The sequence below is a fragment of the Heptranchias perlo genome, chromosome 11 (genome assembly GCF_035084215.1).
Source record: "Heptranchias perlo isolate sHepPer1 chromosome 11, sHepPer1.hap1, whole genome shotgun sequence".
Lineage (NCBI taxonomy): Eukaryota > Metazoa > Chordata > Chondrichthyes > Hexanchiformes > Hexanchidae > Heptranchias > Heptranchias perlo.
This window is the reverse complement of record NC_090335.1, coordinates 2,139,865-2,164,382: the sequence shown is the minus strand read 5'-3', so window position 1 is coordinate 2,164,382 and position 24,518 is coordinate 2,139,865. Positions and strand designations below refer to the sequence as shown.

Sequence of the window (24,518 nt, the reverse complement as noted above, 5' to 3'; positions counted from 1 at the left end):
AAAGGGCAGCCTGGAAATTCTGCCCCCTGGGGAGCGGAATTCTGGCTGAATTGTGTCAGGAGGTGATAATTTTGAAGCAGAAACCAGATCTACCAGGTGTCTGCCCCTTTTACGAAACCTAGGAAAGCCCAGTCTGGGGGGGGGGTCACATTTCTTGCTCACCCATTTTGCCACACCCCAGCATCGGTCTGGGTCGTGTCTGGGATACCTGACCCAATAGTAACTACATCTCCTTTAAGCAGGCCTAGATCCTGCTTTGGGCTTCAAATTGAAAAGGCAAATGGCAATTGATCCCAGAAGGATTGATTGGTGTTGCTATGTGTACCTAATGAGCTCGAGTACAGAGGTTGGTAAGGACAGAGAGTGAACCTCTAACGCAGTGAATTGCTAACAGAGTGAGGACTTCACCTGGGAATTTGGGGGTGTGAGAAGGAGGTGCAGAGGGGGAAAGAGGTGCTCAGTGATTTAAACCAAGAGACTATAAAGTAATCTATCAATTTTTAAAACTTAAATTGAAAAAAATACATAAAATAAAAAAAGACTTAAGTAATTACTAATTGTTTTGAAATCAAGTTAAATCCATTTACTAAATATAATCTAGGTCTCAAGTGATTCTTTAGTCCTAGAAATAAACTACTGATTAAATAAATAAAAACTAGGAATGGCAGTACAGGCTGTGTGTCGGGACTGTAATATGTGGGAGTTTATGGACAGTGAGACTGTCACGGGTTGCCACACTTGCAGTAAACGTCTCTGGCTTGAGAGACTTCAGCTCAGAGTCATTGAGCTGGAGTGCGAGTTAGAGACATTCCAACACATAAGGGAGGGGGAGGTAGAGAAGGAGGTCCTGCAGACACAGGTCCTATGCAACAGGTATGAGGTACTTGATACCTGTGAGGATAAGGGTGAAGGCGGCAGAGAGGATGCCCAGAATGCTAACCATGGCACCATGGAGCATGAGGCAGTCCAAGGTGGGGGAGGACCAGAATAGAAAGGTGATAGTCAGGGGGATAGATAGCATCCTCAGCAGTCGCGACTGAGAGTCCAGGAGGGTGCGTTGTCTACCTGGTGCAAGGGTAAAGGACATCTCAGAGAAACTGGAGAGGAACTTGAAAAGGGAGGGAGAGGATCCAGTTGCCGTGGTCCATGTCAGTCCACATAGGAAAAACAAGGAGGAGGTCCTGCAAAGGGAATATGAGAAGCTAGGAACTAAATTGGCAAGAAGAGGTAGGTAAAGGGGTACAGGGAATGGAGTTTTTACATCCACTCCCATCCACACTACCTCCTGACCCAATTGCCCCCCTTCCCGGTCGTCCCTTCTTCAAATACCTGAGGGCAACTATTGGCATCACATCAGCCTAATCTCCCATTACACTCTGCAGCTAGCCAGCTCGGTGATGATCAGTCCCGAGGCTCAATATCAGGTGCACCTCGAGCCTCACCTTTCAGGCAAGGGGATCATTCCCTGAGCTTCCTGTGAGCCCAAAAATGGGTGTCCCTGAATTTCTAGGCCTATATGATACAATTAATAACATAGGCTGGAGTGTGTTTCAGCAAACAGCACTTCTCTGGGTTTCAGACACTGTTAATAAACTCGAGCTCAGTTCTTAGTTTGTCACACAATCTGAACTCTTCAAAGCAGCATCAGTATTACTTTTTATCCTTTGTATTGTTTTACACCAGTGATGTCCAATACATGAGCGACTAGCCACATGTGACTAATTCGGAATCCAGGTGTAGCTAATTGCATTTCTGATTAGTAAATAAAAACATAAGTAAGAGGCACTGTGTTTGGGCGTGTGACCTCATCCTTACACCAAGCATTCCTTTGTGTGTGTTTGTTGGTAAAACAGTAAAGACTAAAAGCAAAGTGTGTAAGTGTTTTTTGATCGTTGTGTTTTTTTTACCTCCTTGGTCACTGCTTATTAGTTATCATAAAAATGGTGTGTAACATGGGAGAAAATGGCAGGCTTCAGCTCCATGGAAACAGCAGCGACATTGTACGGAGAGTGGAGCTGTCACCGTCAGCTCGACTGCTCCAGGCCAGCAGAAGAAAGCAAGGCCAGTCAATAATGTGCAGCTCCAACAGAGCAGGCGATGGTGCAGGGCGAGAAACATCAAATGGTCTTCTGATGAAGTGAGAGTACTGCTCGCAGCTGGACAGAAACCGAACCGTGGTGTCTGGTAAATTCATGCCAGAATTCCAAACTTTGGAGAAAGAGAAAGACTGCAGAGTTTCATATTGAATGGTGGCAGATGTTTGTTAAGTAAATACACATTTACCTGCATTGTGTGAAAGGCATTTTCTACTAAAATTAGCACATGTGGTTAAAACAGTATCGCCTTAGCTACACCTGAGGCTAGTTAGTGATTTCTATTGGACAACACTGAGCTACACTTGTTTCATAGAATGCTGCAAGGAAATAGCTTCTCGGATATTGGTACTATATTAAAAATCCCACGTATAGTGTACACGTCCTGTAAGCATCACACCTCTCTACGGTCACCCATATTGTTGTAAACACAATATCCTCTGACTCATCCCCAGTAATACCACAGGAGATCTACTAGTATATTATATTGGTTTCTAGACTAACTAAGATCTATATCAAAAATATTGATGTAACATTGAATTGTTTTATATATTTATGCCTGTTAGGTAATGCCTCTGTACAAGGAACTGCATGCGTATGTGAGAGCAAAGCTCAGAGATACTTTTGGACCAGAACGTATCAGCTCAACTGGATGCCTCCCTGCTCATTTATTGGGTAAGATCATCTTCCGTTCGGCTCCATAGCCTTGGCAGACTCAGCTTCCTTTTATTTTAATGAACAAACAGTGATTTAACCTGTGGTGGGAGCAGGTAAAATGGACGATGTGTTGATGTTCTTATAAACTTTCCCCATTTACAACCTGCCAAAGACTCCTACAAGACACTTGGCCGGAATTTGTTTTAGGATTCTTTGTAATCCAAGGTTGGATGAAAAGGAACAATTAGGTTTTAAAACAAAATTATACCCAGCAGTCCAGCCTCTGCTGACATAACTCCATCCTCAGTACTACCTGACTGGGGGCAGTCTGCCTCAAACCAGTTGGCTCTATGAGATACTGATTGTTAGGGAAATGTTGCTAATTAACACTCAAACTGATACGAGCTACAGACATTAACTGAATCCCACTATGTGAAGGGGCAGCTCCTCAGCTTCTGGTTAAACTATTCCCCCCATGCTGTTAGTCTTTGGTCACATATTGCTAAGGTCCTGCAGATCAGGGCATCCCCTGGGTTAACCTACTCCTGGGCCTGGAATAATTCATCATGTAGGATGCGTGAGATCAGTGGGAGGGTGTGTTAAACTGCTTGCCCATGTCCCAATCTTTAGTACATGCCCTAACGACCATGGAGTATCCAGCAGTTAACCTGAAGCCTTCCGTGACCAGTATGCACTGCAGAACAGTGACTGTTTAAACTTCCAAATGATCAATTACAATTACTGGTTCTCATTTTAAATTTGAACGGACAATCTGTTTTTCACTGGTGGTGCCCTCCATCTAGGGAGAGCTCTTGTGGTTGCCCTTTTCCAATGCACACCATGGTGTAAATACACCATGACATTAACTGAAGTAAAGCAACACCCATAAATACTGAAACTATATTGTTACAACAGTACTCTTTTTATGTTGAATCTTACTTATTCACAAAAACAAGCAGAATCAAACACCAACTGACTGATAGCAGTAAGTCACGGGAAAGGAACACAAATAGCATTGGCAATCATAAAGAATCAATTCTGTGTTGACTGTTAAAGAGGCACTAGGAGAGGGAACAGCAACAAGCAACCCTGCCAGCAAATCGAACCATTGGAATAGCTCTGCCCGAAACAATCGGGCTTGTGTCTCATCCTGGGATAGCACTGCGATATCAGTTAATGTGCCGCTCACAAACCAAACAGATGCTCGATACATCAGTCAGCACGACGTAAGCAAGAAGGTGAAGCAGCTGAGGAAATTGCAGATGCTTTAGCCAGAATCTTCCAAAGCTCTCTCGATTCAGGAATTGTCCCTTTAGATTGGAAAAATGTAACTCCATTATTTAAGAATGATGTGGAGATGCCGGTGATGGACTGGGGTTGACAATTGTAAACAATTTTACAACACCAAGTTATAGTCCAGCAATTTTATTTTAAATTCACAAGCTTTCGGAGGCTACCTCCTTCCTCAGGTGAACGATGTGGAAATCGTTCACCTGAGGAAGGAGGTAGCCTCCGAAAGCTTGTGAATTTAAAATAAAATTGCTGGACTATAACTTGGTGTTGTAAAATTGTTTACAATTATTTAAGAAAGGTGAGAGAGAGAAACCAGGAAATTATAGATCTGTTAGTCTAACATCTGTTGTGGGGAAGTTATTGGAATCTATAATTAAGGAAAGAGTGACTGAGCACTGAGAGAAATTTGAGCTGATTAGAAACAGCCAACATGGATTTGTAAAGGGTGGGTCATGCCTAACGAACCCAATAGAATTTTTTGAGGAGGTAATTAAAGTAGTAGACAGGGGAATGTCAATGGATGTAGTTTATATGGACTTCCACAAGGCATTTGATAAGGTTCCACATAAGAGACTGTTAGCTCATAACATTGAAGGCAAATTATTGACCTGAGATTGGTTAGGTGGTCGAAGACAGAGAGTAGGGATAATGGGTATGTACTCAAATTGGAAGGAAGTGACCATTGGTGTCCCACAAGGATCTGTGCTGGGGCCTCAACTATTCACTATATTTATTAATGACTTCGATAACACAATAGAGAGCCATATATTGAAGTTTACCGATGACACAAAGATTGGTGGCATAGTAAGTAGTGTAGACGGGAGCATAAAATTAAAAGAGACATTGATAGATTAAGAGAGTGGGCAAAACTGTGGCAGATGGATTTCAACGGATAAGTGTGAGGTCATCCATTTTGGACCAGAAAATGATCGATCCGAGTATTTTTTAAATGGTGAAAAGCTCGGAACAGTGGAGGTCCAAAGAGATTTAGGGGTCCATGTGCACAGATCACTAAATGTAGTGGTCAGGTACAAAAAATGATCAAAAAGGCTAATGGAATGTTAGTCTTTATAATGAGAGGGCTAGAATATAAAGGGGAGGAAGTTTTGCAACAGCTACACAAAGCCCTGGTTAGACCACATCTGGAGTACTGTGTACAGTTCTGGGCACCGCACCTTAGAAAGGATATATTGGCCTGGGAAGGAGTGCAGCGCAGATTCACCAGAATGTTACCAGGGCTCCAAGGGTTTTTTAAATTTGTTCATGGGATGTGGGCGTCGTTGGCAAGGCCAGCATTTATTGCCCATCCCTAAAGCTCCAAGGGTTAGATTATGAGGAGAGGTTACATAAACTAGGCTTGTGTTCCCTGGAATATAGAAGGTTAAGGGATGATTTGATTGAGGTTTTTAGGATTTTGAAAGGAATTGATAGGGTAGACCGAGAGAGAAACTTTTTCCGCTGGTGGGGGAGTCTAGGACAAGGGGACATAACCTTAAAATCAGAGCCAGGCCATTCAGGGGAGAAGTCAGGAAACATTTATTCACACAGAGGGCGGTCGAAGTGTGGAACTCTCTCCCACATAAAGCAGTAGATGCTAGCTCAATTAATCATTTTAAATCTGAGATCAATAGAATTTTGCTAGTCAAAGGTATTAAGGAATATGGAACCGAGGCGGGTGGATGGAGTTAGGATACAGATCAGCCGTGATCTCATTGAATGGTAGAACAGGCTCGAGGGGCTGAATGGCCCCTATGTTCCTATGCCTGCTCTTTCATCTCCTTTTCACTGAATATCATGGCACTGTTGCATTTCCCAAAGTACAAAGAGCCACTGATAGCTGCCTTATTCTCCAACTTGAAGCCTCTCCTGGGGGCCAGTAGGTAACAGTGTTTGTATTACAATGGTTTGATGTGTGAAGCTCTTGGCAGATGTGAGTATAACAAGATTTCAGTTGCAAATTGCAGCTTGTGTGCCCTGCTGAAATATGGTGCAATGAAGGAGCTGGCAGGTTGTGTAAAGGCCTGGCCAGTGCAGGTGGTAAACGTGGGACCAGTGGCCCACATTTTTCTAAAAGCACTCACCGTTATTTATGCGCAATTGCTACAGCGGCTTCAGGCGAGGGCAGATGTGCGATCAAACATGGAAGTCCAAAAGTTGCTGTCCGAGCTATGCCGCTCCGCCTTTAGCTTCACGAAGACGGTATCTCACTGTCTGCCTCACCATTGAAATGCATTGAATGGCGTGAAGTTGCTGTATTTGCGTGGCAGATACGGACTAAACTCGCCACAGAAAGTTAGGGCTTGTCCATTCCAGTCTAAGTCCCCTTTTAACGGTGTGATAAATGTTAATTGCTGCCAGTCAACCTATTACAGGTGTGGACTCTCAGTCCTTCAGCTTTTAATTGTTGTTGGAGATTTTAAAATTGTAAAATTTTGAATTAATTTTTTTTTTCCTCTGTTTCTTTTTTCTCTCTTAATCCAATCTTTCTTTCCCTCTCTTTATTTCTCTTTCTGTACCTGATTTAACATTGAATTCACCCCCTTTAATTCACCCTCCTTCTCAGTCCTTGCACCGTTAATTTCACAATCCTTTAATCTGATTGGTTAAGGAGATACCCGGTTGCTTGCCCTGTTCACTCAGGTCCCAGATGCCCTGTTTCCCTCACTGCCCCGTTATCAGCTCACACTTTCAGCAACTCGCCCCACAATTTAAAAACCTAAACATGCGAGGGCAAGTCTAACTAAAGGCAAAACTCTGCTACAGCAAAATCTGCCCAATCTTTTTGTGGCATGCAATCTTAGTATATGACACTATTACATAGTCTTACCATGTCAGGTCCCTCACAGTATATTGCCTTTCCTGAATCTGATCCTGGGTCTTGTAAATATTGTACACAGCATTCAGCTGGCACACCATGACGCCCGCCATCTTAAGAGCATTCCAATCTAAATTCTGGATTCATCTTCAGGTGACATGTGGGGAAGATTTTGGGGGAACCTATATCCTTGGTCAATTCCACATCCATCACAGGAAGAGATAGATGCGACACCTGCAATGGTAAAACAGGTAAGTCGGCTGCGATGCGCTTGCTATTCTGGGGTATTAATGGATTTAGTTCTATCATATTAAATACAATTACTTGAACAAGACCATTTGAAAGAAAAAAAAAAGTGTTTTTTAAAAAAGTTTATATTTTATCAAAACTTTGGATAGAATCATAGAATCGTTACAGAAGAAGGCCATTCGGCCCATCGAGCCTGTGCCGGCTCTTTGTACAGCAATCCAGTTAGTCCCATTCCCCGGTTCTTTCCCCGTAGCCCTGCAGATTTTTTCCTTTCAAGTATTTATCCGATTGCTTTTTGAAAGCCATGACTGAATCTGCTACCACCACCCTTTCAGGCAGCGCATTCCAGATCATAACCACTCGCTGCGTAAAAAACGTTTTCCTCATGTCGCCTTTGGTTCTTTTGCTCTAAGGAGAACAACCCCCAGCTTCTCCAGTCTATCCACGTAACTGAAGTCCCTCATCCCTGGAATCATTCTAGTAAATCTTTTCTGCACCCTCTCTAAGGCGTTCACATCCTTCCTAAAGTGCGGTGCCCAGAACTGGACACAATACTCCAGTTGTGGCCGAATCAGTGTTTTTTAAAGGTTCAACATAACTTCCTTGCTTTTGTACTCTATGCCTCTATTTATAAAGCCCAGGGACCCATATGCTTTTTTAACTGCTTTCTCAACCTGTCCTGCCACTTTCAAAGATTTGTGCACACATACCCTCAGGTCTCTCTGTTCCTGCACCTTCTTTAGAATGGTACCCTTTTGTTTATATTGCTTCTCCTTGTTCTTCCTGCTAAAATGTAACACTTCACACTTCTCTGCGTTAAATTTCATCTGCCATGTGTCTGCCCATTCCACCAGCCTGTCTATATCCTCTTGAAGTCTATCACTATCCTCCTCACTGTTCACTACACTTCCAAGTTTTGTTTCATCTGCAAATTTTGAAATTGTGCCCTGTACATCCAAGTCCAAGTCATTAATATATATCAAAAAAAGCAGTGGTCCCAGCACCGACCCCTGGGGAACACCACTGTATACCTCCCTCCAGTCCGAAAAACAACCGTTCACCACTACTCTCTGTTTCCTGTCACTGAGACAATTTTGTATCCATGCTGCCACTGCCCCTTTTATTTGATGGGCTTCAGTCTTGATCACAAGCCTATTATGCGGCACTTTATCAAACACCTTTTGAAAGTACATATACACCACATCAACCGCATTGCCCTCATCTACCCTCTCTGTTATCTCATCAAAAAATTCAATCAAGTTAGTTAAACACGATTTGCCTTTAACAAATCCGTGCTGGCTTTCCCTAATCAATCCACACTTGTCCAAGTGACTGTTAATTCTGTCCCGGATTATCATTTCTAAAAGTTTCCCCACCACTGAGGTTAAACTGACTGGCCTGTAGTTGCTGGGTTTATCCTTACACCCTTTTTTGAACAAGGGTGTAACATTTGTAATTCTCCAGTCCTCTGGCACCACCCTCGGATCTAAGGAGAATGTTGAGTTTGGTAAATAAAAAAGAACATTGAAGGAAGCATGTAACAAGAAAAGGACATGCAGCCTCTGTGCTATTCATGGCAGACAAAATGTGACGGAGAATACAAGAGCAAAATACAGTGTGTAGTTTTTATGCTGCCATTTTGCTTGCTATATATGGACATCCACCACCATGTTTAACAGCTTTTAAACTAAACCACTGAAAAATAGAGTTTCTGTTTTGTTGATATTAAGTGCACACTCTCTTCCCATAGGGGACAACCCCACTTCCCTAAGTCCAGAGAATATAGTTGCAAATTGACACCAGCTAAGGTTTAGGGGGTCACCAAGTGTGTTCTGGGGGCATTGTTGAAGTTTAACCAGTTAAAACTGTACAGCACAAAGTGGTAGTAAGCTTCCCACTGCTTGTCCAGTAGGACCACCTATTAGGACATTAGCTTGAAGGAATATCTGGAGCTGAGTTGGAAGAATCCCATCCTTTAGTGACAGGCCTACCCTTCTGAACCTCATCAATGAAGCAGACTGGCTGGTCAATCATCAACATGTGCCTGCCTCAGATATCGCATTACCTGGTCTGTCGTGTACCACCAAAAAATATCAGAACTGCAGGCGGTTCTATTTACTTTACAATTGCAACCTCACTATTCAACCGTGAGGTTGCAATTGTAAAGTTGAGCCTGGTATCTCTAGTTTAATTGTTTTAAAGCTGTTTGCTTCCTAACACTGCTTATTCATTTTTATCAATTATATATTCAACTCAGCAATTTTGCCAATCCAAGATATTAACATATTAACAAGTTAAATTATTCCAGATTCCTCTATAAAAAGGGATATAGAGGCACTGGAGAAGGTGCAAAAAAGTATTACTAGGATGATACCAGAATTGAGAGATTATACCTATCAGGAAAGGTTGAACAGGCTGGGGATCTTTTCTTTAGAAAAGAGAAGACTGAGGGGAGACCTGATGGAGGTCTTTAAGATTATGAAAGGGTTTGATAGGGTAGGCATGGAGAAGATGTTTCTACATGTGGGGGAGACCAGAAATAGGGGCCATAAATATAAGATAGTCACTAATAAATCTAATAGGGAATTCAGGAGAAACATCTTCATCCACAGAGTGGTAAGAATGTGGAACTCACTACCACATGGAATGGTTGAGGCGAATAATATAGACACATTTAAGGGGAAGCTCGATAAACAAATGAGGGAGAAAGGAATAGAAGGATATGGTGATAGGGTGAGATGAAGTAGGGAGGGAGGAGGCTCGTGTGGAGCATAAACACCGGCATGGACCTGTGGGGCCGAATGGCCTGTTTCTGTGCTGCACATTCTATGTAATTATCTTACATGTTCAGATTTGTACAATGAGCAGCACTGAATTAACTGCGTAGCCATTAACTGGTTGACTATGGAGACACGGCAGTTTCTTTATTGCCTTGTTACGGTTGTATGAGTTGTTTCCTTGTCGTTATAGGGATGGAATCCAAATAGAATGTTTGAGGAAGCAGATCGATTCTTTACATCTTTGGGCCTTCAACCTATGAATAGTAACTTCTGGAACAACTCCATGATTGAGCAACCCACTGATGGTCGTAAAGTTGTCTGTCATCCATCAGCTTGGGATATGGGCAATGGGGTGGACTTCAGGTACAGACCGTGTAGAACTACAACTGCTATAAACTGGAAAAACACTGAGCTCTGGAACTTACTCTGTGAATATTAGCATGCAAATGCTGAATGTGTTTCTATGAAATGCCTTTGATTTAAGTTAGGCGGGTCCTTTATTCTCTTGTTCATAGGGTAAGATTTGCAAACTTTCACTCCCAGCGCAGAGCCTAGCTTGGTGAGATTGTGATCATTTCCATATTCTAAAACCACTGCAGGCAGAGATTGTTTGCCTGGACCTGTTTAATTAAAATTATTCAACCAATCACATAATATTGGGCCAGTGAAATCCAGAAGGTGTTTGGTAACTTGGTTTTACTGACTCGGTAAGGTTGGTGTGAGGCAAAAATGAAAGGCAACACTTATTTTCTGAATGATCTCACTCAATTTACTGCATGATTCAAGAGCTGTAGGTGACAATATAAGAACATAAGAACATAAGAAATAGGAGCAGGAGTAGGCCAATTGGCCCCTCGAGCCTGCTCCGCCATTCAATAAGATCATGGCTGATCTGATCCTAACCTCGAATCTAAATTCATGTCCAATTTCCTGCCCGCTCCCCGTAACCCCTAATTCCCTTTATCATTTTGAACTTCAGGTTGGATTTGACACAGCAAATGTTAAGACATCAATGGTCGCCCGTTTAAGACAGAAATGAGGAGGAATTTCTTCTCCCAGAGGTCGTGAATCTTTGGAATTCTTTACCCCAAAAAGCTGTAGAAGCTGAGTCATTGAATACATTCAAGGCTGAGTTAGACCAATTTTTGATCAGCAAGGGAGTCAAAGGAGATGGGGAAAGGGCGGGAAAGTGGAGTTGAGGCAAAAATCAGATCAGCCATGATCCCATTCAAAGGACGAGCCGGCTCGAAGGGCCAAATGGCCTACTCCTGCTCCTATCTCTTATGGTCTTATGGTAATGTTGGATGAACTCTGTCAAGTTGATCACCAAGTAATTATAATGGGTGCCCAGTGCCTGCAGTTGACCATTTGATTTTCAATCAAAACCGACATGGGGCCTAAATTCCTGGAGCCCCAGTCCACAGTCAGAAGCATGGTGGACTGGGATTTCTGCCCACCGGTCTGCCCCCCTCCCCCGGCTGTGCCACATTCCTGCTGCTCCTTGGAAGTTTGCTCGATGGTTGGCCAGGAATTTCAGAGCAGCACCTTGCTACACCGTCGGGGGGTGAGGGGGGGCCGGCTGAACATAACTGGTCACAGTTCGGAAAGCAGCATTTTGGGCCATGCTTCTGCCAAACTGTTATCCTGGCTGCAAGTCCACCTGAATCATACAGGTGGACTTTGTGTGGGATGCAAGTGAGGCGGTATTGGTCACCCCGCCAATCCCCACTCTTCCTCTGATGTCAGCACAATGGGGAGAGGGATATGTAGATGCAAGAAATGCCTGCCCCAGCCTCGGTCAGAGGGGCAGAGGCCCAGTGGAGGCAGGTCCTACCCCACCGACTGTCCCACCTGGCCTACACATTACAAGTGCACTTCCAGACCCAAGAATTTTGGGCCCTATGTGTTTTAAGTGCTGTCATTAAAATTGCTTAGTTCCCTTGGGTGAGTTTTGTTCTATCTCAGATATGAAAGTGGGGTGTTCCATCTTTGGAGTGGGAAAAACTATTATCATCTCATCGCACCAAAAATGAACTGTTTGCCACGTGATGAGGAAGGGACAGTGATTGAGAAAAAGGTAGATTGAATTTTTTGAAGAGGTGACTAAAGTAGTGGACAGGGGAATGTCAATGGATGTTATTTATATGGACTTCCAGAAGGCATATGATAAGGTCCCACATAAGAGACTGTTAGCTAAGATAGAAGCCCATGGAATCGAGGGAAAAGTACGGATTTGGTTAGGAAGTTGGCTGAGCGAAAGGCGACAGAGAATAGGGATAATGGGTAGGTACTCACATTGGCAGGATGTGTCTAGTGGAGTCCCGCAGGGATCTGTCTTGGGGCCTCAATTATTCACAATATTTATTAATGACTTAGATGAAGGCATAGAAAGTCTCATATCTAAGTTTGCTGATGACACAAAGATTGGTGACATTGTAAGCAGTGTAGATGAAAACATAAAATTACAAAGCGATATTGATAGATTAGGTGAATGGGCAAAACTGTGGCAAATGGAATTCAATGTAGACAAATGTGAGGTCATCCACTTTGGATCAAAAAAGAATAGAACAGGGTACTTTCTAAATGGTAAAAAGTTAAAAACAGTGGATGTCCAAAGGGATCTAGGGGTTCAGGTACATAGATCATTAAAGTGTCATGAACAGGTGCAGAAAATAATCAATAAGGCTAATGGAATGCTGGCCTTTATATCTGGAGGACTGGAGTACAAGGGGGCAGAGGTTATGCTGCAGCTATACAAAACCCTGGTTAGACCGCACCTGGAGTACTGTGAGCAGTTCTGGGCACCGCACCTTCGGAAGGACATATTGGCCTTGGCGGGAGTGCAGCGTAGGTTTACTAGAATGATACCCGGACTTCAAGGGTTAAGTTACGAGGAGAGATTACACAAATTGGGGTTGTGTTCTCTAGAGTTTCGAAGGTTAAGGGGTGATCTGATCGAAGTTTATAAGATATTAAGGGGAACGGATAGGGTGGAGAGAGAGAAACTATTTCCGCTGGTTGGGGATTCTAGGAGTAGGGGGCACAGTCTAAAAATTAGAGCCAGACCTTTCAAGAGCGAGATTAGAAAACATTTCTACACACAAAGGGTGGTAGAAGTTTGGAACTCTCTTCCGCAAACGACAATTGATACTAGCTCAATTGCTAAATTTAAATCTGAGATAGATAGCTTTTTGGCAATCAAAGGTATTAAGGGATATGGGCCAAAGGCAGGTATATGGAGCTAGATCACAGATCAGCCATGATCTTATCAAATGGCGGAGCAGGCACGAGGGGCTGAATGGCCTACTCCTGTTCCTATGTTCCTATGTTCCTAAAAGCTGCACTGTGGAGGGGATTCTACGGCAGTAAGTTGCCTACAATGAAAAGGAATGGGGAGAAAAATTCAACCTAAAATACTAAATAAATATCTATATTTTTTAAAATGCAGGATTAAAATGTGCACTAAAGTTACCATGGAAGACTTCTTAACTGTTCACCATGAGATGGGACACATACAGTATGACATGGAGTATGCAATCCAACCGTACTTATTGCGAGATGGGGCCAATGAGGGCTTCCATGAGGGTATAGGGGAGATCATGTCCCTCTCTGCAGCTACTCCCAAGCATCTTAAATCACTGGGTCTTCTCCCAGCCTCTTTTATTGAAAATGATGGTAGGTACTTAAAGTGGCTTCTTTAGGTATTTGAAACGACATCCAGGTGTTGATTTCCAATCATGGTATTTTCATACTTAAAGTGACTATTTCTGTAGGGAGATTACTGACAGTGTAAATCCTCTGCCTTTGTATTTTGCTCCTTTTGCTGGTACCTTGATGGAGAACTATCACCTTGCCTTGCAAAGCTGGAAAAGAGATGGCCAGTGAGCAACTCTCACTGAGATGGCTCCAATTGGATTCTCCATTCTAATCCAAATTTTTAATGTTGTAAATGTCCAATCCCAGCTGTGTACTGCTGTGTCCCCTTCATAGCAATTTTCTGCAAAATTTGAGGTGTCAGAATAATTAAACAAGGCAAGAGATTCAATTGCTCTTAACTCTTACTGTGCTAGACTGTTGGTGTTGTGGATGACTGATCTTAAAGCAGCTCTTCCTGGTTTCACACATAAAAACACAGCCTGGCAGATTATTGGCTGGAAATAACAAACTTTGGAAGTGCTCTTGACCAGTGATAGGCTAACCATGATGTGAGAGGACCAAGTTAAATTAAACAAGTTTAAACAAATAGAAGGGAGGTGAACTTAGAATAGTGGATATGTTAGAAAGTAAAGATAACACGATAAGGATAGAGAGGGTATGTGGGAAGATGGGGGAGTAATATCTAAAATGTTTTATTTTTTATTTAAGATTGTTAATACATATATATTGTTATTTAGGGTTAATATTACAGTAATAAAGCTATTAATGACATTTTATGACTGTATTAGTGTTTGTTTCAGCATCATAATGTGAAAACTTGAAAGCAATGGTTAGTCCAGAGAATCTGAATATTTCCTGACTAATGTCTAAAGCTTCATAAAAGCCTTTTGCAATTTGATTTGATTCTAATGTTCTCCCTTGCTCGACTGAAGCCTCCAACATCCCTCTATTACTCCATCCTTGCTCAAGTACCCATTCTTGATGTGAAAACCAAGACAGTGGCTCCCAAAACACTGAGGAGGACATCACAGCCATATGCACTTTGCAGTCGGAGTGACTGGATAATGATTAGGTTGAACATTGTTCCTCTGCCCAACAATGAGATTGACTTTACTGCCACACTGCTACCCAAACTGTACACCCCAGGGGGTAATTTAAACTTTGGGTTATTGTGTAAAACAGGCAATATTGATTCAGCTGCCCGTTAAACATCTCTCTCCCATTGAAGTCAATGGAAATGAAAACCAGGGGAGATCCACAACGAGTGGCTGAATCAATAGTATCTATTTTGTACTATCACCTAAAGTCAAAATGAACCCCCAGGGATTAGTATGCTCCCTCCACACTGTCCCATCAAACACTCTAAGGGCAGGTACAGAGTAAAGCTCCCTCTACACTGTCCCGTCAAACACTCCCAGGGCAGGTACAGCACGGGTTAGATACAGAGTAAAGCTCCCTCTATACCATCCCATCAAACACTCCCAGGGCAGGTACAGGGTTAGATACAGAGTAAAGCTCCCTCTACACTCTCCCGTCAAACACTCCCAGGGCAGGGACAGCACGGGTTAGATACAGAGTAAAGCTCCCTCTACACTGTCCCATCAAACACTCCCAGGGCAGGTACAGGGTTAGATACAGACTAAAGCTCCCTCTACACCGTCCCATCAAACACTCCCAGGGCAGGTACAGGGTTAGATACAGAGTAAAGCTCCCTCTACACTGTCCCATCAAACACTCCCAGGGCAGGTACAGGGTTAGATACCGAGTAAAGCTCCCTCTACACTGTCCCATCAAACACTCCCAGGGCAGGTACAGGGTTAGATACAGAGTAAAGCTCCCTCTACACTGACCCATCAAACACTCCCAGGGCAGGTACAGGGTTAGATACAGAGTAAAGCTCCCTCTACACAGTCCCATCAAGCACTCCCAGGGCAGGTACAGGGTTAGATACAGAGTAAAGCTCCCTCTACACTGTCCCGTCAAACACTCCCAGGGCAGGTACAGCACGGGTTAGATACAGAGTAAAGCTCCCTCTACACTGTCCCATCAAACACTCCCAGGGCAGGTACAGGGTTAGATACAGAGCAAAGCTCCCTCTACACTGTCCCATCAAACACTCCCAGGGCAGGTACAGGGTTAGATACAGAGTAAAGCTCCCTCTACACTGTCCCATCAAACACTCCCAGGGCAGATACAGAAGGGGTTAGATACAGAGTAAAGCTCCCTCTACACTGTCCCATCAAACATTCCCAGGGCAGGTACAGCGTTAGATACAGAGTAAAGCTCCCTCTACACTGTCCTGTCAAACACTCCCAGCTTTGTATGGAGCAAAATAAATTGGTGCACTTACCCATCGAACCATCATTTTCCCTTTAGATTTTGTTAATTTTGGAACCAACGCCTATACCCCTGCTGTACCTGCCCTGGGAGTGTTTGATGGGACAGTGTAGACTGAGCTTTACTCTGTATCTAACCCGTGCTGTACCTGCCCTGGGAGTGTTTGATGGCACAGTGTAGAGGGAGCTTTACTCTGTATCGAACCCGTGCTGTACCTGCCCTGGGAGTGTTTGATGGGACAGTGTAGAGGGAGCTTTACCCTGTATCTAACCTGTGCTGTATCTGCCCTGGGAGTGTTTGATGGGACAGTGTAGAGGGAGCTTTACTCTGTATCGAACCCGTGCTGTACCTGCCCTGGGAGTGTATGATGGGACAGTGTAGAGGGAGCTTTACCCTGTATGTAACCTGTGCTGTATCTGCCCTGGGAGTGTTTGATGGGACAGTGTAGCGGGAGCTTTACTCTGTATCTAACCCCTTCTGTATCTGCCCTGGGAGTGTTTGATGGGACAGTGTAGAGGGAGCTTTACTCTGTATCTAACCCCTGCTGTACCTGCCCTGGGAGTTTTTGATGGGACAGTGTAGAGGGAGATTTACTCTGTATCTAACCCGTGCTGTACCTGCCCTGGGAGTGTTTGATGGGACAGTGTAGAGGGAGCTTTACTCTGTATCTAACCCGTGCTGTATCTGCCCTGGGAGTGTTTGATGGGACAGTGTAGAGGGAGCTTTACTCTGTATCTAACCCCTTCTGTATCTGCCCTGGGAGTGTTTGATGGGACAGTGTAGAGGGAGCTTTACTCTGTATCTAACCCCTTCTGTATCTGCCCTGGGAGTGTTTGATGGGACAGTGTAGAGGGAGCTTTACTCTGTATCTAACCCTGTACCTGCCCTGGGAGTGTTTGATGGGACAGTGTAAAGGGAGCTTTACTCTGTATCTAACCCATGCTGTACCTGCCCTGGGAGTGTTTGACGGGACAGTGTAGAGGGAGCTTTACTCTGTATCTAACCCGTGCTGTACCTGCCCTGGGAGTGTTTGATGGGACAGTGTAGAGGGAGCTTTACTCTGTATCTAACCCGTGCTGTATCTGCCCTGGGAGTATTTGATGGGACAGTGCAGAGGGAGCTTTACTCTGTATCTAACCCGTGCTGTACCTGCCCTGGGAGTGTTTGATGGGACAGTGTAGAGGGAGCTTTACTCTGTATCTAACCCGTGCTGTACCTGCCCTGGGAGTATTTGATGGGACAGTGCAGAGGGAGCTTTACTCTGTATCTAACCCGTGCTGTACCTGCCCTGGGAGTGTTTGATGGGACAGTGTAGAGGGAGCTTTACTCTGTATCTAACCCGTGCTGTACCTGCCCTGGGAGTGTTTGATGGGACAGTGTAGAGGGAGCTTTACTCTGTATCTAACCCTGTACCTGCCCTGGGAGTGTTTGATGGGACAGTGTAAAGGGAGCTTTACTCTGTATCTAACCCGTGCTGTACCTGCCCTGGGAGTGTTTGATGGGACAGTGTAGAGGGAGCTTTACTCTGTATCTAACCCGTGCTGTATCTGCCCTGGGAGTATTTGATGGGACAGTGCAGAGGGAGCTTTACTCTGTATCTAACCCGTGCTGTACCTGCCCTGGGAGTGTTTGATGGGACAGTGTAGAGGGAGCTTTACTCTGTATCTAACCCGTGCTGTACCTGCCCTGGGAGTATTTGATGGGACAGTGCAGAGGGAGCTTTACTCTGTATCTAACCCGTGCTGTACCTGCCCTGGGAGTGTTTGATGGGACAGTGTAGCGGGAGCTTTACTCTGTATCTAACCCATGCTGTACCTGCCCTGGGAGTGTTTGATGGGACAGTGTAGAGGGAGCTTTACTCTGTATCTAACCCCTGCTGTACCTGCCCTGGGAGTGTTTGATGGGACAGTGTAGAGGGAGCTTTACTCTGTATCTAACCCTGTATCTGCCCTGGGAGTGTTTGATGGGACAGTGTAGAGGGAGCTTTACTCTGTATCTAACCCGTGCTGTATCTGCCCTGGGAGTATTTGATGGGACAGTGCAGAGGGAGCTTTACTCTGTATCTAACCCGTGCTGTACCTGCCCTGGGAGTGTTTGATGGGACAGTGTAGAGGGAGCTTTACTCTGTATCTAACCCGTGCTGTACCTGCCCTGGGAGTATTTGATGGGACAGTGCAGAGGGAGCTTTACTCTGTATCTAACCCGTGCTGTACCTGCCCTGGGAGTGTTTGATGGGACAGTGTAGAGGGAGCTTTACTCTGTATCTAACCCGTGCTGTACCTGCCCTGGGAGTGTTTGATGGGACAGTGTAGCGGGAGCTTTACTCTGTATCTAACCCATGCTGTACCTGCCCTGGGAGTGTTTGATGGGACAGTGTAGAGGGAGCTTTACTCTGTATCTAACCCCTGCTGTACCTGCCCTGGGAGTGTTTGATGGGACAGTGTAGAGGGAGCTTTACTCTGTATCTAACCCTGTATCTGCCCTGGGAGTGTTTGATGGGACAGTGTAGAGGGAGCTTTACTCTGTATCTAACCCCTGCTGTACCTGCCCTGGGAGTGTTTGATGGGACAGTGTAGAGGGAGCTTTACTCTGTATCTAACCTGTGCTGTACCTGCCCTGGGAGTGTTTGATGGGACAGTGTGGAGGGAGCTTTACTCTGTATCTAACCCTGTACCTGCCCTGGGAGTGTTTGATGGGACAGTGTAGAGGGAGCTTTACTCTGTATCTTAAAGGACAATCTTGCCATTCAATGTAATATGAATGCTGTTAGTGATAATTGGTGTTGAACATAGTCATACAGACCAGAAATATCCCGGATTGGTTCCCTGATGTGTGCTAAATTAGTTACACTCAGCCAGGGCAGTGTTGGGCAATACAACTGCATTCAATATCCCTGAGCAGGGCAAGAAGAATTAAATTTCTATTTACGATCCCCTGGACCTCAACTCCAAGGTAGTTAACACCAACTGAACTCTCTCCAATCACTTTGTGATGAAGTGATCCCAACTGGAAAGTGCAGGTGTGTATATATCAGGATTGTGTTTAGTCATTAACCTCCCCATGATTAAATAGCTTGCTGATGACCGTCCTTTAACCTCAGACATCAGTAGCCAGCACCTGGGGTACTGATTCACCACCTTCAGGAGAGCAGGGAAAAATGGAAAAAGTAAAGCAATTAACTAATATAAAAATATTATCACCTTACATATCTATTTGTCTATCTGGGCTAATGGGAGGCAATCTGTTCCTAATGATCTGTTGGGAGATGCATATGATTTCAATGTTTGTTTAGAGATAGCCAAATATTTTTTGCAATTGATAGGGTTAGACTTTTATAATTCTAATACCACCAGGGGCATAACAGTTGACCTAATGAGTCATAGAGTCATAGAGTTATACAGCACGGATAGAGGCCCTTCGGTCCATCGTGTCCGCGCCAGCCATCAGCCCTGTCTACTCTAATCCCATATTCCAGCATTTGGTCCGTAGCCTTGTATGCTATGGCATTTCAAGTGCTCATCCAAATGCTTCTTGAATGTTGTGAGGGTTCCTGCCTCCACAACCCTTTCAGGCAGTGAGTTCCAGACTCCAACCACCCTCTGGGTGAAAAAGTTCTTTCTCAAATCCCCTCTAAACCTCTCGCCTTTTACCTTGAATCTATGTCCCCTTGTTATAGAACCCTCAACGAAGGGAAAAAGCTCCTTAGTATCCATCCTATCTGTGCCCCTCATAATTTTGTACACCTCAATCATGTCCCCCCTCAGCCTCCTCTGCTCCAAGGAAAACAAACCCAATCTTCCCAGTCTCTCTTCATAGCTGAAGTGCTCCAGCCCTGGTAACATCCTGGTGAATCTCCTCTGCACCCTCTCCAAAGCGATCACATCCTTCCTGTAGTGTGGCGACCAGAACTGCACACAGTACTCCAGCTGTGGCCTAACCAGTGTTTTATACAGTTCCATCATAACCTCCTTGCTCTTATATTCTATGCCTCGGCTAATAAAGGCAAGTATCCCATATGCCTTCTTTACCACCTTATCTACCTGTTCCGCCGCCTTAGGGGATCTGTGAACTTGCACACCAAGATCCCTCTGACCCTCTGTCTTGCCTAGGGTCCTCCCATTCATTGTGTATTCCCTTGCCTTGTTAGTCCCTCCAAAGTGCATCACCTCGCACTTTTCCGGGTTAAATTCCATTTGCCACTGTTCCGCCCATCTGACCAACCCATCTATATCGTCCTGCAGACTGAGGCTATCCTCCTCGCTATTTACCACCCTACCAATCTTTGTATCATCAGCGAACTTACTGATCATACCTTTTACATTCATATCCAAGTCATTAATGTAGACCACAAACAGCAAGGGACCCAGCACCGATCCCTGTGGTACCCCACTGGCCACAGGCTTCCAGTCACAAAAACAACCTTCGACCATCACCCTCTGCCTTCTGCCACTAAGCCAGTTTTGTATCCAAAGTGCCAAGGCACCCTGGATTCCATGGGCTCGTACCTTCTTGACCAGTCTCCTGTGCGGGACTTTATCGAAGGCCTTACTGAAATCCATGTATACCACATCCACTGCGTTACCCTCATCCACACGCCTAGTCACCCCCTCAAAAAATTCAATCAAATTAGTCAGACATGATCTTCCCTTGACAAAGCCATGTTGACTATCCCTGATTAATCCTTGCTTCTCCAAGTGGAGACTAATTTTGTCCTTCAGAATTTTTTCCAATAATTTTCCTACCACTGATGTTAGGCTCACTGGCCTGTAGTTCCCCGGTTTTTCCCTACTCCCCTTCTTGAATAATGGTATTACATTAGCGGTTCTCCAGTCCTCTGGCACATCCCCTGTGGCCAGAGAGGTTCTGAATATATGTGTCAGAGCCCCCGCAATCTCCTCCTTTGCCTCACACAGTAGCCTGGGATACATTTCGTCCGGGCCTGGGGATTTATCCATTTTTAGGCCTGCTAAAACCGCCAATACCTCCTCCCGCTCGATGTTAATATGTTCGAGTATATCACAGTCCCCCTGCCGTATTTCTATGTCTACATCGTCCTTCTCCATAGTGAAAACAGATGCAAAAAATTCATTTAGAACCCCTCCTACATCTGCCGGCTCCACACACAGATTGCCATTTTTGTCCCTAATGGGCCCTATTTTTTCCCTAGTTATCCTCTTACCCTTAATATACTTGTAAAACATCTTAGGATTTTCCTTTATTTTGCTCGCCAGTGTTATTTCATGGCCCCTCCTTGATCTCCTAATTTCTTTTTTAAGTATCCCCCTGCACTTTTTGTACTCCTCTAGGGCTTCCTCCGTCTTTAGCCTTTTGTATCTGCCAAAAGCCCTCCTTTTTTTCCAAATCCATTCTCGTATATCCCCTGACATCCAAGGTTCCCTGGAGTTCTTGGAACCACCCTTGACCTTTACGGGAACATGTTGCCATTGTATGGTCTCAGTCTCCCTTCTGAAAGACTCCCATTGCTCCGATGCGGATTTTCCTACAAGCAGCTGATCCCAGTCCATTTTGGCCAGATCCTGCCTTATCCTATTAAAATCGGCCTTCCCCCAATTTAGAACCTTTATTTCCGGCCCCTCCCTGTCCTTTTCCATGACCACCTTAAATCTCACCGAATTATGGTCACTGTCACCAAAGTGCTCACCTACTAGCACGTCTTCCACTTGGCCGGCCACATTCCCTAGAATTAGGTCCAGTACCGCCCCCTCTCTTGTAGGACTTTCTACATGCTGGCTCAAAAAGCTCTCCTGGATGCACATTAAGAATTTTGTACCCTCTAAGCCTTTTACACTCTGAGTATCCCAGTTAATATTGGGGAAGTTGAAATCCCCCACTATTATTACCCTATTATTTGCACAATTTTCTGAGATTTGCCTACATATCTGTTCCTCTATCTCCCCCTGACTGTTTGGGGGCCTATAGTACACTCCCATCAAAGTGCTTGCCCCCTTTTTGTTTTTATGCTCCACCCATATGGCCTCATTAATGCTCTGAAGCTCGTTTGTTGGACCTCACTAGACACATCTACAGCAGGAACTAGAACTGCTGGTAATTGGGTAAAGATTAATGTGTAAAAATAACAACTGCCAGAGAGAAATTAGAATTTTGGTACCTTTTCCCTAGATATTGACATCAATTTCCTATTGAAGCAAGCGCTGACTATTGTTGGCACTCTGCCTTTCACATTCATGATGGAGCAGTGGAGGTGGAAAATGTTCAGAGGAGAAATCCCCAAAGAACAGTGGATGAAAACATTTTGGAAAATGAAGTAAGTGCTCGTGCAGTTCAACACTTTGTTCAAGTAGTCTGATTCTCTCATTCCTGAATTCCTCTCATTGAGAACATAGCCAGGGTACATTTCTGCCTTTAGGTTTTATTCTTCTGTTTATCACAGTATTATAGTAGGTACAGCACAGAAGGAGGCCATTTGGCCCATCATGCCTGTGCCGACTCTTTGAAAGTTCTATCCAATTAGTCCCATTCCCCTGCTCTTTCCCCATAGCCCTGTAAATTTTTTGCCTTCAAGTATTTATCCAATTCCCTTTTGAAAATTATTATTCAATCTGCTTCCACCGCCCTTTCAGGCAGAGCATTCCAGATCAGAACAACTCGCTGCGTAAAAAAAATGTTTCCTCTGGCTCTTTTGCTGATCACCTTAAATCTGTGTCCTCTGGTTACCGACCCTTCTGCCACTGGAAACAGTTTCTCCTTATTTACTCTATCAAAACCCTTCATGATTTTGAACACCTCTATCAAATTTCCCCTTAATCTTGTCTGTTTACATGCACCTGAGAGGGCCAACAGGGCCTCAGTTTAACATCTCATCCGACAGTGCAGCATTCCCTCAGTACTGCACTGGAGCGTCAGCCTAGGTTTTGTGCTCAAGTGTCTGGAGTGGGATGTGAACCTTGTAACTCAGAGGTGAGAGTGCTTCCCACTGAGCCACAGCTGACACCTACCATGCAAAGTTAAGATCTATCTCATTGTGTCGAAACCCTTGGTTTAGTTTTACAGATGCTGCATCTCATAACTTTCTAACACTAGCTATTCTGAATCAGAACTGCTTGGAACATATTATTTGATTGATATTTCGGTGCTGTAATGCTCATTCCTCAGTTAAAAACGATCATTGTTTCTACTTTTCTTCAGACGAGACATTGTTGGTGTTGTCGAGCCTCTCCCCCGTGATGAAACCTACTGTGATCCGGCTGCTCTGTTTCATATTTCCAATGACTATTCCTTCATAAGGTACACATACAACTTTCAATACTCCCACAGCACTGTTCATCGGCAGGAGCCTTTCCTGGTGTTTATAACTTTTGTAGCAGTGTCATTCAAAAACAGTTTTTGGTTGTATTATGACTACTTTTCTCATTATTGCTTGACCTTTGTGTCTGTATCGATGTAGATGTGGGTGTTAAAGTTCACTTTTCCCCAAATATTTGTCAACAATTGTTAATTTGTTCTTCCTTTTCTCACTTGATAACGGGTGTTTGCGTGAGATTTTCCCAGACTGTTGACATATATACTTCACTATGGTGCTAATGTATCTCTTTTGGAGAAATACCCTGCTTAAAATAATTTGAATTTCCAATCTGTGGAAGAGGAAGTTAAGATCTATCTGTAATTTTTACATTTGAACCTGTAATTACACAGAATTTAGGAACACACTCCTGACAATTTGTCATTTTTAACTTCCTCTTGTCTATTCAATGGGACAGCCTATAAAAATGTAGTTCTTAGCAATGGTCATATTACCATGGCAACGTCAAAAGATGCTCCTGGTCAAAGGCCTAAAGGAACTGAGGTCAGCACTGCTCTCAATTCCTCCTGCCACATTATCCCAGGGCCTCCCCTCATCCCAATGTGCATACGTACAGTTTGTCAAAGTAAGAGAAGGCCAACTTTCTGGAGAATAATCCATTGGAGAACAGATGTAAGCTACCTTGCTTGTATTGGGTCATTATGGCAAATATAACCAGTGAGAAAACTTGAATTCAGCTTCATGTTGGAGGATTATTAATGCACCATGCTTGTCAATTGGAGTTTTTCTACCGTGCCAAGAACAAGCTTATTTAAAGAGCAGAATGGTGTGTGTTAGTTGCTGCACTATTTACTTACAGCATAAAATAAGAGACTCGCTCATTCCCTTTAGGTACTACACAAGGACTTTCTATCAGTTCCAGTTCCAAGAAGCGTTGTGCAAAGCTGCTGGCCACGTTGGCCCACTGCACAAATGTGATATCACCAACTCCAAAGTAGCAGGCAAAAAGCTCAGGCAAGTTTTCGATCCCTTTGGGATCTTGGTATAGATGTACGAACAGCGAGTGCACTCAACGTAAAGGGAATTCCATGCAATTTATCAATGTTACTTCCTAAAGCAAGCAGAAATGGAAACAAAGCATAGTTTGCCCTTTATCCCATTTGTTTACTTGTAGAGTTAATAAAAGTATTAGTATAATACCAGATATCAATGATATATTAAAAGGCACATACCTCCTGTAAGCATCACACTTACTACCTGTCACACTTCAGACATCACAAATATTCTGTGCCAACATCGCAGGAGATCAGATTGTATTTAATAATTTCATAAAAACAGCTCATAAGATATATTGA

General features: G+C 44.0%; 1 protein-coding gene across 2 annotated transcripts in view; it reads left to right on the top strand.

The window, feature by feature from the left end:
- The window catches only part of ace2 (angiotensin I converting enzyme 2), a 161,494-nt gene that overhangs the window by 70,399 nt on the left and 66,577 nt on the right, over positions 1-24,518 (top strand). For both annotated transcript variants that reach the window (XM_067992425.1, XM_067992424.1), the window contains 7 exons: positions 2,660-2,768; positions 7,012-7,109; positions 10,078-10,250; positions 13,336-13,562; positions 22,023-22,167; positions 23,049-23,147; positions 24,055-24,177. In XM_067992425.1, the coding sequence (XP_067848526.1) occupies positions 2,660-2,768; positions 7,012-7,109; positions 10,078-10,250; positions 13,336-13,562; positions 22,023-22,167; positions 23,049-23,147; positions 24,055-24,177 (974 nt within the window). The remainder of the gene's footprint in view (positions 1-2,659; positions 2,769-7,011; positions 7,110-10,077; positions 10,251-13,335; positions 13,563-22,022; positions 22,168-23,048; positions 23,148-24,054; positions 24,178-24,518) is intronic.